The 14,211-nt window shown below is 43.5% G+C and overlaps 1 protein-coding gene across 1 annotated transcript in view; it reads left to right on the top strand.

Annotated features, from left to right (window-relative positions):
• Positions 1-14,211, top strand: part of Snx9 (sorting nexin 9) — a 61,238-nt gene that overhangs the window by 31,873 nt on the left and 15,154 nt on the right. Inside the window, exons 5-10 of the mRNA XM_042702077.1 lie at positions 2,526-2,691; positions 4,127-4,271; positions 6,411-6,495; positions 10,207-10,332; positions 10,414-10,531; positions 12,542-12,672. Of these exons, the coding sequence (XP_042558011.1) occupies positions 2,526-2,691; positions 4,127-4,271; positions 6,411-6,495; positions 10,207-10,332; positions 10,414-10,531; positions 12,542-12,672 (771 nt within the window). The remainder of the gene's footprint in view (positions 1-2,525; positions 2,692-4,126; positions 4,272-6,410; positions 6,496-10,206; positions 10,333-10,413; positions 10,532-12,541; positions 12,673-14,211) is intronic.

Raw genomic sequence — 14,211 nt, 5'->3', positions numbered from 1 at the left:
CAGCTATGCTAGCTAGCACTCACTTGAGGCTGTGTTCACTTTAGTGACAATGCTGTTCATGAGCACCTTTTTATTTTAAGGTGGAGATATATATAGTTGTACACTACTTAACAGTGCCTTGGTCTATGGACTGCATATAAATAACGGTGGCCCTGTCAGATTACAATAGAGCTGAAAACTCATCACTCAGTAATGTTGTAGCCTAGCATAGCACATTGACCACTCAGGTGTTTATAGTGATTCGTCGTGCTGCTAGTCCTATAACAGTGTGTTGCAAGGTTGGGGTTAGTGGGACACTTGTGTGATCTCAGCTACTAAGAAGGCAGAGCGTTGCAGTATTGAGATACAAAACCAGCCACTCGCTAAAAGCACAAACCCTATCTAAAACGTAAAACATAAAAAGTGGCATGTGGCTGAAGTGGTCGATAGCATATACCTACCTAGCAAGCATGAGGCCCTGAGTTCAAATCATTGTACCACAGAAAGAGAGAGAGATGTGGCTCTATTAATCCAGTGTATAATGCTCAGTGATAATGGTAAACAGCTGTATTAATTGGTTTACATACTTACTGTACTGTACTTTTTATTCCGTTATTTTGGAATGCCCTCCGTCAGCTTAAGAAAAAGTTCACTGTGCAACACTGCCATGTTATATTGACTGCAGCCTCTTGTATGCTGCACTTACTGCCACTGTGGATTGAACATTTTCTCTTGTGTTTGGTTTAACCTTGCACTGCTTTGTTCATCATGGCCTGGGAGCCATAGTGACAGTGCACATGAAATTCTATTGACCAGTGTGTCGAGGTTGATACCTCCCAGATTTGTGAGACTCTACCCTGCGACCTGCGATGCGCGCAACAACACAGTTGCCTGATGCTCTGTCCATTATTAAGTGGCAAAGGACTGTCACGTGTACCACTTTCCTGGCTTATCAAACATAGTGTGTGCACCCGCCATTTCCACCCCTAGTGTCACTCTGAGCTCACAGGACAGTGGTTGAACAGGGCTTGTTTCATTTTTCCATTTTGTTAAAAAAAAATTTTTTTTTGTCGGTCATGGGGCCTGAACTCTGGGCCTGGGCGCTGTCCCTCAGCTCTTCAGCTGAAGGCTAGCGCTCTACCACTTGAGTGCCAGCGCCACTTCCAGCTTATTTCTGCTTATGTGGTGCTGAGGAATCGAACCCAGGGCCTCATGCATTCAAGGCAAGTACTCTACCACTGAGCCACCTTCCCAGCCCTTGTTAAAATTTTTGAGGACAAAAAGTTTAAGCAAGTTTCATATCTTTACCTTCTAGATTTTACTGTTCCTGCTTTCTCACATATCCAGCCGTCTCAGCCTGCCCCTATCTTCCAACCTTTCTACAGTGGCTGAGATGAGTTTCCTAACACAGGTGTCACTTTAACAGTGTTGGGTATTAGCATGTTCTAAATACCATTTTTCCTGTGCTTGCTTGTTGAAAATCACCTATTCTAGATCAAACACAGCAAGCTATGTTTTGGGAACTTATTAGGATACTGAAAGCAAGATACATGGGCATCAATATTGCTGGTCACAGTTGCCCTGCACAGCCTCTCACTCTCTTTCATAGGTTGGAAGCTGCTCAGTTCATGAATCAGGAATAAAAGCTGAGAGATTTATGACTAAACTTGCTGTGCTTTTGTCTTTTGGCAACAACAGTTGCCTTAGTTGGTATCCTAAGGTATGGACATGTTGCTCAGTTGTATATCCTTTCATTCCATTTGAGGTGTTTTTTTGGTGTTTTTTTTTTTTTTTTTTTTTTACTATACATGTGTTACTTTTTCAGATAAAAATCACTTAACTAAAAATATAATGGATTGCCGGGCGCTGGTGGCTCACGCCTGTAATCCTAGCTACTCAGGAGGCTGAGATCTGAGGATCGCGGTTCAAAGCCAGCCAGGGCAGGAAAGACCGTGAGACTCCTATCTCCAATAAACCACCAGAAAACCGGAAGTGGCGCTGTAGCTCAAGTGGTAGAGTGCTCGCCTTGAGCTGAAGAGCTGAGGGACAGCGCCCAGGCCCAGAGTTCAAGCCCCACGACCGACAAAAAAAAAAAAAAAAATAATGGATTGCTATAAAGCATTTAAGCAGGTGTAATAAAAAAACACCAACTGGGAAACACACACAAACAGTATAAAATTCCATAGGTGAGTTTAAAAACCATAAAACAGTCGTTACTTGGGGCTGTGTATACACAGTGGGGTGTGGAGATGCTGGCAATGAAGACTGCTGAGGGAAATAGTTACTGACTAGAAGGAAAAAGAGCTATAGCCAAGTCTGATGCTTTCTTTGTGTCTGTTTTTCAAATGCAGAGTTCCTAAGCAAATACAGCATCAGAAGTGTTTTGCTTTTTTTTTTTTGGGGGGGGGGGTGTAACTGTTGAGATTTAAAATTACTAAATAAAATTCTATTGGCTTTCAACCCTTCTGTTCTGCGTTTACAGTCCATTACTGAATGGCGTCAGTTCCTAGATATCACAGTGTTCCTTCTTTGTCTCGTCCCCACAGGCTGGTAGTAGTAATGACCCCTGGTCAGCCTGGAACACCCCTAAATCTGGGAACTGGGACAGCTCAGATGGCTGGGGGGCCAAGCCAGAGGCAACTGGTACGCAGAGAAACACTTCCAACAACTGGGATGCTGCCTTCGGCCACCCTCAGGCCTACCAAGGACCAGGTGAGGAGAGGCTTCTGAAGGTAAAGAGACAGAAAACCAAACTGGTCTTGCCATTTCCGCCAGCACAACAGTGACCAGGCCCCAGGCGCTTCCCAGATCTCCAGAGGACACTGCCTGGGAGTTCTGCCATTCCACACGGTCCTTCTGGCGCATCTGCCTTCTCTCAGTCCCCTCTTCAGATTCCATTAATTTGCTAATGCCTGACTTACAAAGCAAGTCAGTGGATGGCAGAGGGAAGTCAGGATCCTGTTGAATACCAGATGAAAAGATGCAGAGAGCCAGGCTTGGGGGAGGCGTGGAGCATCCACGCCCTCGCTGGCACTCCACCTCCAGCACCTCACACAGTGTGAAGAAGCCCACACTGCAGGGATAAAGGCCGCATCACATAGGCATGATTGATTATTAACTTGATATTAAGCCATCTCAGGGTGTGGTTGGGCTGAAAATTCTAAGCCTCTGTCATGCCTTGGTTAATCATAATCCCTCTATCAAGAGGGACCAACCCTGTTGAAGAGCATGCCATAAGTTACCTCATTAAAAAGGAAGCTATTCCTCTTACCCAGTGAATTCCAAGGGACTAGACTGTGTCAGGAGCTGGAGTGGGAGATTAAATACAGTCTACCCTTTTGCAGTCCTAGGTCCCTCAACAAAAGTGCTGAAACCTCAGGTTCAACAACCTGGGTTCATTCAAAATTTCTCCCCTCCCCCAGGCCACGTACACGTTCCATGACCAAAAACAAGTCTGTCTTGTGATGAACATGGCTTATTCTCCCCTCTCATTTTTGTCTAAACAATCAAGTGTAACAACTTTTTACACAACTTTTGTTCTCATTGTTAAGAATTATAAGTAATTTAGAAATGATTGAAGTACAGCAGGATGTGTGTAGGAGTTGAGCAAATACTGCACTATTTTGTATAAGGAATTTGGGCGGTGGCCAAAAATTAGTGGACCAGCTGGGCACCAGGGGCTTGCACCTGTGATCCTAGCTACTCAAGAGACTGAGGTCTGGGGATCGTGATTCCAAGCCAGCCGAGGCAGGAAAGTCTGAAAGTCTCCAGTTAACCACCAAAACGCTGAAAGTGGAGCTGTGGCTCAAGTTGGCAGAATGCTAGCCTTGAGCACAAAAGCTCAGGGGCACTGCCCAGACTTTGAGTTCAAACCTCAGGACAGGCGCACACACACACACACACAGTTAATGTACTTAATATTCATATTTACCTTTTTTCTGATTTTTCTTTTCCACCAAAAAGCAGAAATCATTCAACCCTGACGCTGACTTATAAAGAGCCTTTACTTACAACATCCACATTGTACTCTTGCACCGCGCCCTGCTTTCTACCTTTCATCAGTCAGTTGTTACCAGAAAATTAAGTAATTTATTTTTCTATGTTTTTCTCATGTTCTGCACCGATTATCTTCTCCTCCCACTTCTAGCAACTGGTGATGACGATGACTGGGACGAAGACTGGGATGAGCCCAAGTCGTCTTACTTTAAGGATTCGGAAGCGGCTGATGCAAGCAGTGCCCAGCGAGGAAGCACACGGCCTGGTGCCTCGTCCATGAAGCTGCCACTTAACAAGTCAGTGTAAATGGCAGTAGAGGTAGCGGGGATCTGGGCATGTAATGTATTTTCTTGGGGGTCAGTGGCATGCAGAATAAAATTAGTTACTGATTCTTGGCTATATATGAGTTCTTAAATTCAAATTTGAAGTTATCCCTTTGGCCAATAGTGATATGCATTATTCTAAAGTTGTTCTTTAAACCTAAGTGTAAAGTATGATTACAACCCATTTAAATGTGATTTGCCTCTGGACCCTGTTTTGCAAAGCAGAGACTCCAGTTCTTGTTCCTCTCTGCATTGTGCCCATGAGACTTGCTCTGAGTTTGCTATTTGAACTTCATTTTCCTCAGCTCTAAAGAAGTTAGCTTTAAGGATTCTTTCTGTCTTAAAATGTCATTCAAGTTGTCCTCTTTAAACCTGTGTTTCTGAAGCTTCTGTCTCTCTGGTACTGGGAACAACTAAAAACTCTGTTGGACTAGGATGTAGTTGAGTGGCAAAGGACTTGCCTAGCAAGTACAACATCCTGAGTTTGATCCCCAGAATAAAAAAAAAAGAAAATACACACGCACAAAAATAGTTAAGAAAAATAAAAACCCTATGTATTCTTATTTGATTAATGCATACATAAATAAGTCACTTAAGTTTGCAACACATTTTAAAACTATTTAAGTATTAGCAGCTTTCAGCAATTCATTTTGTGTGACAGCAGCATTGTAGTTATAGAACATAACCTTATACCAGAGCAGGAGATCAGAGACGTAATTTGCTTGAACTCCATCTTAGATTGCTGTGGTAATCACTAAAGTACATAACTGCTCAGAGAATATTAACTAGGTGTCCATAGTCAGCACCAGTTTTTCTATGATCTGTAGCATACCAAAAAGTGCAGTATGCTTTGCCCTTGCAGAGACTGGCTGGTCCAGGAGTTGTTGCTGTATGCGATTCCCACAAGAGTACAGGTTGTTCAATGGAGGGGCTATTGGGGAGACTATTCATTCATGAAGTAGTTAAGTGTGTTCTCAGAACTCCTCCCAGGTCCTGCGTAGGCAGTATGTTCTCTAAGGCACCACCAGCCTGCTGGATTGAGCAGTGACAATGACGTGTGATAAATTGTGAGGCAGGCAGACTTCTCAGTGCCGAGGAAGCAGGGAGAAAACCCCATTGAGGCTGCAGGGAATTCTTGCAAGGAGATGATGACACAACTCCTGGTGATTTAACTCACTGAGTACATACAGCACTAGGGTCACTACATCAGGCTTCCATCCCCTTGGCTCAGAGGTGCTTGGTCCCATCTTCACATGGGGAGGCTGAGGCTCCCAGAGCTGGAGCTTCCTTTTGCAGCCCCTGCCCCCAGCTTTGTGATCTCCTGTAGGTGCTGTGTTACAGTGGGGGGTAGGGGTGGGAAACTGCAGGGAAGCTAGCTTGAGAATGAAGAAAGGATAAAGGACCTAAGATGTCACATTGGCCTTTGGCTTGGTATTGGAATGAATTCCAAGTAATGCAGCTGGGATTTTGTAAAAATAAGAATTTTTTTTCCCATTGTAAGTTTAGAAAGAAAATCTAAGCCCCAAATGAATGCTTTCTTTTTGAGAAATGGCTATGCATATATTCCCCAATTTGAGGAATACCATTTGGATGTAGTTTTTTTTTAATTTTCCTGGAAGTAGCCAAATTTATTATACTTTGGATTGATTCACTAGGGAGACTTCTGCCCTGCCTTATAAACTGGTTCTTAAGGCAAGTCCAGAAGATAATGACACAAATGCTGTGAACAGTACCAGAAATTAGGGATGACTAGCCTCTCCGACTGGGTGCGCTAAAGGGCAAATGTAGTGTGGCCATCTATGGCCACATCATCGATAACCCTGAGGGCTAGGGGAGGGGGTAAGTAAGGTCTGGTGAGCAGGTAACGTGCTCATGAGTTACCACACCTGCTGGAATCGTGCTGCTTGCTTTCTTCCCTCTGTTGAGCTTAAAAGCAGCTCCCTGGCCACTGATCGATCTGATTACGTTGGTTTCACTTACCACAGTTTCCAGTTCTGGTTCATCTGAAAGAACAAGTTTAAAACTGGTGTGTTAGGGTAACCTGGGTGAGAACTGTAGAATTCTTACAAGAAAAGACACAAGACTTATATGAACACTTGTCTTCATGACCAGGTTTCCTGGATTTGCAAAACCTGGAATGGAGCAATATTTGTTGGCCAAGCAACTAGCAAAACCCAAAGAGAAAATTCCCATCATTGTAAGTTTGTTCATTTGTTTTCTTTATTTCTAAATAAGGTCTTTGATAATATCTTAAAGCTAGGAGAGTTATTAGACTTTGGGGAGATATTTTTAAATAGATGTAATTTTCTAAATAACCGATAATATAGGTAGGTTAGCATTTTAGGGGTCCTATAAATAGTTAGCATAAAGTAATGCCTGTTATTGTCCAGATATTCTTTTTTTTTTTTTCTTTGCTGGTCGTGGGGCCTGAACTCTGGGCCTGGGCCTGGGCACTGTTCCTCAGCTTTTCACCTCAAGGCTAGCGCTCTACCACTTGAGACATAGCACCACTTCTAGCTTTTTCTGCTTATGAGGAATCGAACCCAGGGCCTCATGCATGCAAGGCAAGCACTCTACCACTGAGCCACCTTGCCAGCCCTGTCCAGGTATTTTTTACTTTCAGAGTATTTCAGACTATTAATACTGAACCAACAATATTCATTTTATGTATTTTAATACTTTTTTATTTTCTAAAGTGTTGTGAAGCATAAGCCATATGCTGTTTGTTTTTTACTTGCCCCATATGTTTAGCTAATAAACTCAATTCAGATATTTAGGTTTCTATCCTGGGAAAATGCAAATATAATAAGAGAATAGGTACCTTTTCCAATATGCTGGTAATAGTGTTTCTTCTAGCAAGCCAGCTGTCAACTCAAGGAGCAAGCAAATAAAAGCTGGGAGTTAATGACTTCTTTAGAATTGATTTAGAGTAATATTAGGGAAATGGTTATTGTTAACAAAACATACACAGTCTTTGGTGTTATGCTGTATTTTGATGACTGATAGATTTTATTTTAGATAGTATATAGCTCTATATTCCCCAATGAAATGAAATTCTGGAAAAGAGAACTATGGCTGTTTTTTTTTCTTTGTTTTTGTTTGGTTTTGTTTGTTTGCTAGTCATGGGGCTTGAGCTCAGGGCCTGGGCACTGTCCCTGAGCTTCTTTTTGTTCAAGGCTAGCACTCTACCACTTGAGCCACAGTGCCACTTTCAGCTTTTTCTGTGTATGTGTTACTGAGGAATCAAACCCAGGGCTTCATGTATGGTAGGCAAGCACTCTACCACAGAGCCACATTCCTAGCCTTGCCATGTCTGTTTTTTGAACTTGATGACCTAACTGTAAGCCCAAGGGGATGCCTTGATGCAGTCACCATTGATACAAACAAGAACGAGGAATCACTGGTCTTATTTTATAGTCTTTGGGTCCTGGGAGACATGATGAAATTGCAGGAGTGATACTGGATATACTGGATAGATAATTATTTCAGCATCTTTGAAAAGCTTAAGATCTTGGAAAGACCCTTTTATCCTTTTTCCCTCAATGCAAATTTGGAGTAATTATCTTCTAAGTAGTTAGATTAACAAATAATTTGTTTCTGCAAGGCTGTTTGTAAAAAGCCTCCTCCTTCTTTTCACTAAATTTCAAACTCCATTGAATTAGGAGCCTGTGGCCTTTCACGTCATGTTCTGGGCTGTCACAGACAGGGCAGACCTGGCAGAGAGGTGCAGCCTGTGCCTGAGTTTTAGACAGAGGTGGACATGAACCCCATAGACAAAAGAAAGCAGAGACCTGCTTCTGTGCTTTGCTAGTGTTTCCTCTCAGATGTTCCCCAAGGTAGCCGTCATAGCTGCAGGTTTGGGAGCATCTCCTGGATCCCCTCCTCTAAGGACCAGATAGTGTTTGTTCCCGGAGATCTTCTCTTTAGTCCTTTATTAAATGTCCTCAGTCACCTCCCTGACTAATGACCTCTGAACTTTTATACTCCATCCTGTTTCACTCTTAAAACAGAATGAGGACTGGATATCCTTTTGCTCTTATATCCGCTTGCCTCCACATGGAGGTCTCAGCCAGCACAAATCTCTGTTCCTTCAGTTCAGTATGTATGGTCTTCCTCAGCTTCTTTTACTTTCTTACCATACTTGTATTAACTACATAACTGAAGCCTGATTTCATTCCTCCTCGAAACTCTGAATGAACCTCTTTTCTATAAATAGTTTTCTATTCTGGGTGCTGGTGGCTCGTACCTATATTCCTAGCTTACTCAGGAGACTGAGATCTGAGGCTCTTGGTGTAAAGCTAGCTTGCTCAGACAAGCTAAAAAGACTCTAATCTCCAATTAACTAACAAAAAGCTGCAAGTGGAGGTGTGGCTCAGGTGGCAGAGAGCCATTCTTGAGTGGAAAAAGCTAAGTAAGAACCTGAAGCCATGAGTTCAGGCCCACTCTCAGCACAGAGAGGGTCAGAGGCAAGAAAGAAGTAGTGCTATTTATTGACCTTGTGTTGGTTTTTTTTTTTTAATTTTTACCTTGTTCCTGAACTATATAACCCAGGGTTTTTTTTAAATCACAATGTGAGAAGATAGCATATTTTCAAGATAGTAAGAACTGCCGATGCACTTCATGTGTTTTTTATAAGATCCATTGTTCTGGATCTCTGAGATCTATAACCTTTCTGTAGCAAACTTTCTGAAAGAGTGATGCAGCTTGAACCTGATGGGGATGTAGAGCGTCCCCGGGAGCCAAGGTCCACTGACGACGCCTCCATGGCCTTGGGTTTAATTTTAAACAAGTAAAACAGCCAGATGTGGGGTGGTAGTTCCGTTGTCACCTAGATGCCTGGCAGAAGTGATCCATAGCTCAGAACTTACATTCTAGTTCTCAGCATCCCACTTCAAGCTTGGTTGCTTTCCATTCTTACCCCACCCTAGTGCTAGCATAAGCCTGGTCAGGACAGTGCGGGAGGAATGGGGACCTGCCTTCTTTGTACATTCTTTGCTGGGTAGGCATGCACCTGACTTAGGAAGTAGGCCAGCCCACTACTTCTGCACAAGCAGTACCAAGAGAAAATAGCTAGCATGGACCTTCTGGGGGAAGAAGTTCCAGGTAGCTTCTAATCCACGGTCTCCTTAACCTCAACATACCGAGTCCTGGGCTTACAGGTGTATTCCACCGTGCCTGACTCTGAGAGTCTTGCCTTTGAGGAACAAAACACACACACACACACACACACACACACACACACACACACACACACACACACACACACACACACACACACACACACACACACACACACACACACACACACACACAAACACACACACACACACACAAACACACACACACACACACACGGTAAAACAATAAATACCAGCCTCTGTGCAATCCAGTTAGTCATTTCTGTAGCTAGAATAATGCTGATCAAAATACCATCCACAGACCAACTGTCCATTTTAAAACTGCTGTTTCCAGTATACCATGAGATAAGTGTAAAAACAGTGTGTAGAAGACTTGGTAGTAATGCAAGAGCATGGAGGAGTCCAGGTGTGCGTTTTTTTAGCTCATAAAACCTAACCAGTCTGGGCAGGGGGGATAGGAATTTGAAAACAACAGCCCTTCATTATATATAGCTTGAGACAGCTAGTCTAGAGAAGCTGAGACCCGCCCCCCTTCTCTCCCCCCCCCCCCCCCCCCATCTTGCCTCCCCAGGGACCAACCATCTTGGTGAACAGCAGTTGTCCAACAAGTGTGCTCCTTGTCTGTGACATTTACCTGGGACTGACACCAGTGTCCACCTCCTCAAAGAAAAGCAAGACTGGTCCACCAAAGGCCTCTTTGAAAAGGCTCATGTGCTGCTTTATAGCAATTTCTCAGTTACAAAATTAACTTTTTCTCTACCATTGTGTAGGTTGGAGATTATGGCCCCATGTGGGTTTATCCTACCTCTACCTTTGACTGTGTGGTAGCAGATCCTAGGAAAGGATCCAAGATGTATGGTCTGAAGAGCTACATTGAGTATCAGCTGACACCCACTGTGAGTACCTCATTACCTGCTTTTTCTTTCTTTTCTGCAGTTGGCATTGCTAACTTTTTGTCTGTTTCTCTTGTCTTGCAGAACACTAATCGATCTGTAAACCACAGGTATAAGCACTTTGACTGGTTATATGAACGTCTCCTAGTTAAGTTTGGGTCAGCCATTCCAATTCCTTCTCTTCCAGACAAGCAAGTCACAGGTGAGTGTTTGTAATGCTAAACATAGGATGACAGGTAAAAGGATGCAGTCAGATTGTCCTGTGAACTAGTGATGCACTGGCAGGTTTTAGAGCAATAAGATGTACAAGTAGGGCATCAGTAGTTAGTACAGCTGTGAAGAGGTACCCGGAGCAGAGCGCACACAAATGGAAGTCACCCAAATAAATGCCTGGTGGGATGTTTGATCCCATTCGCTATTAGAGCTCTTGTGCTTGTGCCCTGGATTCACAGTATGTGACCCAAACCACATACACAGGATATGCAGACCCGCTTCTCAGATGTCTGCCTGAGTGCAGAGGTGCTGTTTGCTCAGTGATGTCCACTTCTGTGCTGCTTGGGGTGAGGATTAGCTCAGGTACCTGGCCATAGCTGGAATTCTATCTTCAGAAACCTCTCCACTGTTGGCGAATTTGTTTTGTAGGCTCATAAATTCTCAGTGTTCCTTTGATGTTGACTCTAGGGTGTTTGTCAAGCCCACTTTGTTCCTTTAAAACAGAAACAGTAACTTATTTAAAAAATAAATTAGAAAAAAAAAAGAACAGAAACAGTTACCAAGCTGTACTTCTCATGGTTATAAGTTCTAGGCTAGGAGCTCTCATTATTGGATTCATGAAAACAAATGTCTTTGCTACTTTATTGTTTTTTTTAATGGAGAGCAAAGCTTCAGTCCTGAATCCTTGTTCATCCTCTCTTCTTTCTCCTCCTCTGTTTCCTTCCTCCTCCTTCCTTCTCCTGTCTTCTCTCATTCTTGCTTTTTCTGTTTTGGTTTTTGGAACAGGGTCTTTTTATGTGTCTCTGGTTGCCCTGGAACTGGCTCTGTAGTCCAAGCTGGCCTTAAACTCTGGGTCCAACTGTCTTAGCCTCTTAGTGCTGGGATTACAGGCATGCAGCACCACATCTACCTGTAGAGTTGCTTTTCTTTGTTTTGAATACAAGTACTTGGTTTGTTCTAGAGTGTTACTACTGCATTGAGCTTCATGTGGCCATCCAGAAAAGGCTGACTTTGTGTTTGTTTATAAACTAGAGATAGTCTTCTGTATTGATAAGACTTACCTTAAAATTTTAAGTCTTAACTATTGTATTTGTTAATATAGTAAACTGGAAACTCATTCTTAAAAATTAGACACCAAAGGAAGGGAGGGAGGGGATGGTAGGGGGAAAACAATGGAGGGGGTAACAATGTTCAAGAGGAAGTGTACTCAGTACCTCACTCATGTAACTGTAACCCTCTGTATAGTAGCTTTACAATAAAAAAAAAAAAAAAAAAAAGAATAAGCCTCCTGTGAGGGGCCTTGGAGGCAAAAAAAAAAAAAATTAGACACCAAGCCGGGCACCAAGCAGTGGCTCACAGCTGTAATCCTGGCTACTCAGGATGCTGAGATCTGAGGATCACGGTTCAAAGCCAGCCTGGGCAGGAAAGTCCATGAGACTTATCTCCAATTAACCACCAGAAAACCAGAAGTGGCGCTGTGGCTCAAGTGGTGGAGCACTTGCCTTGAGCTGAAGAGCTGAGGGACAGCGCCCAGGCCCAGAGTTCAAGCCCCTCGACCAACCAAAAAAAGAAAAAGACTGGTGGCTTACGCCCATAATAATCCTGGCTGCTGAGGAGTTTAAATCTAAGAATTACACTTTGAAGCTATGTGGGCACAAAAGTCTTAAGAGACTGTGTCTCTAGAATAATTAGCAAACAGCTGAGCTAGAGGCTTGGCTCAAGTTGTAGCATGCCAGTGGAACAAGCAGGCAGGTAAGTGCAGAAGCTTGAGTTCAAGCCCCATACTGCCAAAAACAAACCAACAAACTAAAATCCTGTCGCATCCTTCCTTGGAGGTCTTTGAGCATTTCCCGCAAATGTTTTTAAGGTAGTGATAAATCGCTGTAGTGCACCTTTTATAAAATAGCTTTCTACCAAGTAGCCAGTAGTCATAGAAAATAAAAAATAGTTTTTCAGTTTACTTTAGAGAGTTGTGTCACTCATAGTATATCTTTTTCAGGTCGCTTTGAAGAAGAATTTATCAAAATGCGCATGGAGAGGCTTCAGGCCTGGATGACTAGGATGTGCCGCCACCCAGTGGTCTCAGAAAGTGAGCTTTTCCAGCAGTTCCTGAACTTCCGAGACGAGAAGGTAGGGCAGCTCCTCACTGTGGTGTCACATTCATTCTGAATTTACCTCTGAAAGGTCTAAAGTTCCCTTGGTTGGTTATTTGTCACTCCCTTCAAGCAAAGAGACAGAAACCAGCCATAGGAAGCTGGTCATGCCACGTGCAGGAACTATTAGCAGTGTCCCTGGTATGCGGGGCAGGTGTAACACTTAGGTGAGTTGTTTTGGGAGGTGCTTTAAAAAGTAATACAGAGCTGGGCATCAGTGGCTCACCCCTGTAATCTTAGCTACTCAGGAGGCTGAGATCTGAGGATCACGGTTCAAAGCCAGCCTAGGCAGGAAAGTCCGTGAGACTCTTATCTCCAATAAACCACTAGAAAACCAGAAGTGGCGCTGTGGCTCAAGTGGTAGAGTGCTTGCCTTGAGCTGAAGAGCACAGGGACAGCGCCCAGGCCCAGAGTTCAAGCCCCATGACCAACAAAAATAATAATAATAATACAAATCCCAAAGGAGAGTGCAGTTAGCCTAATAGGACAGGAATGGGAGGAGCAAGTCTTCTGGCTGCCTTCGGCTCCACAGCACCTTCATATCACCAAAGGAAAGGGAGTCTGAGATGAATGATTCTTCTCAGAGTCAAGTCACTTTTAACTGCCCACCCCCTAGCCTGCCATTCTGTCAGTGTCCGTTTGTTCCTCGCTGACATCAGGAAGACCTGGCTGCCAGACATCTCATTATCAGCTGCTTTGCGGGTATTTCCTCTCACTCACCTTTACTGGGCTCCTTGGTGAATCTTTCTATTTTCCGAAGACATCTTCTCTGTAATTTTACTCCTTACAACAAATATTCCTATTCCAGAAAACACTCTAAAAGAGTAAAAAAGTGAGTTAACGCAAAGCACATGGGTGCTAAATATATGACCATTCAAAGGTGCTACTTTTCTTCAAATAATAGAATATCATATACCCTGTTGGAATTTTCAGACAGATTTACTTGCTAAACTTGCGAAACTTTTTTTTCACTTGTTGAAGTGAATGCATTTTTTTTTGGGGGGGGGGGAGCCTGAACTCTGGGCCTGGGCGCTGTCCCTCAGCTCTTCAGCTCAAGGCTAGCGCTCTACCACTTGGGCCCCACTTCTGGCTTTTTCTTTTTGCTTATGTGGTGCTGAGGAATCAAACCCAGGGCCTCAGGCATGCAAGGCAAGCACTCTACCACTGAGCCACCTTCCCAGCCCAGTGAATGCATTTTTAAAACTGTTCAAAGGGCTCTATATATTTACAGACAGATACATACTCTTAAAATAATGGAATATTGGAGTCTTGTTTCCAGCGGTTCTTTCTTTGTACACTTGTGTGTGTGTGTGTGTGTGTGTGTGTGTGTGTGTGTGTGTATCTGTGTGTGTGTATCTGTGTGTGTGTGTGTGTGTGTGTGTGTGTGTCTCAGAACTGCCATGCGAGTCTGACGGTAATCAGTGAGCCTTTCCCATTTCTCTAGCCAACCTCAACTCCTGAGAGGATGTGTGTGAGTTATGGCGGGGAGCTGTTCCTATGTGAGAGAAAACATTAC

Source organism: Dipodomys spectabilis, unplaced genomic scaffold, assembly GCF_019054845.1.
Source record: "Dipodomys spectabilis isolate Male_0828 unplaced genomic scaffold, ASM1905484v1 ptg000302l, whole genome shotgun sequence".
NCBI classification, from domain to species: domain Eukaryota; kingdom Metazoa; phylum Chordata; class Mammalia; order Rodentia; family Heteromyidae; genus Dipodomys; species Dipodomys spectabilis.
The sequence above is the reverse complement of the archived record's forward strand: the minus strand, read 5'-3'. Positions and strand labels throughout refer to the sequence as shown.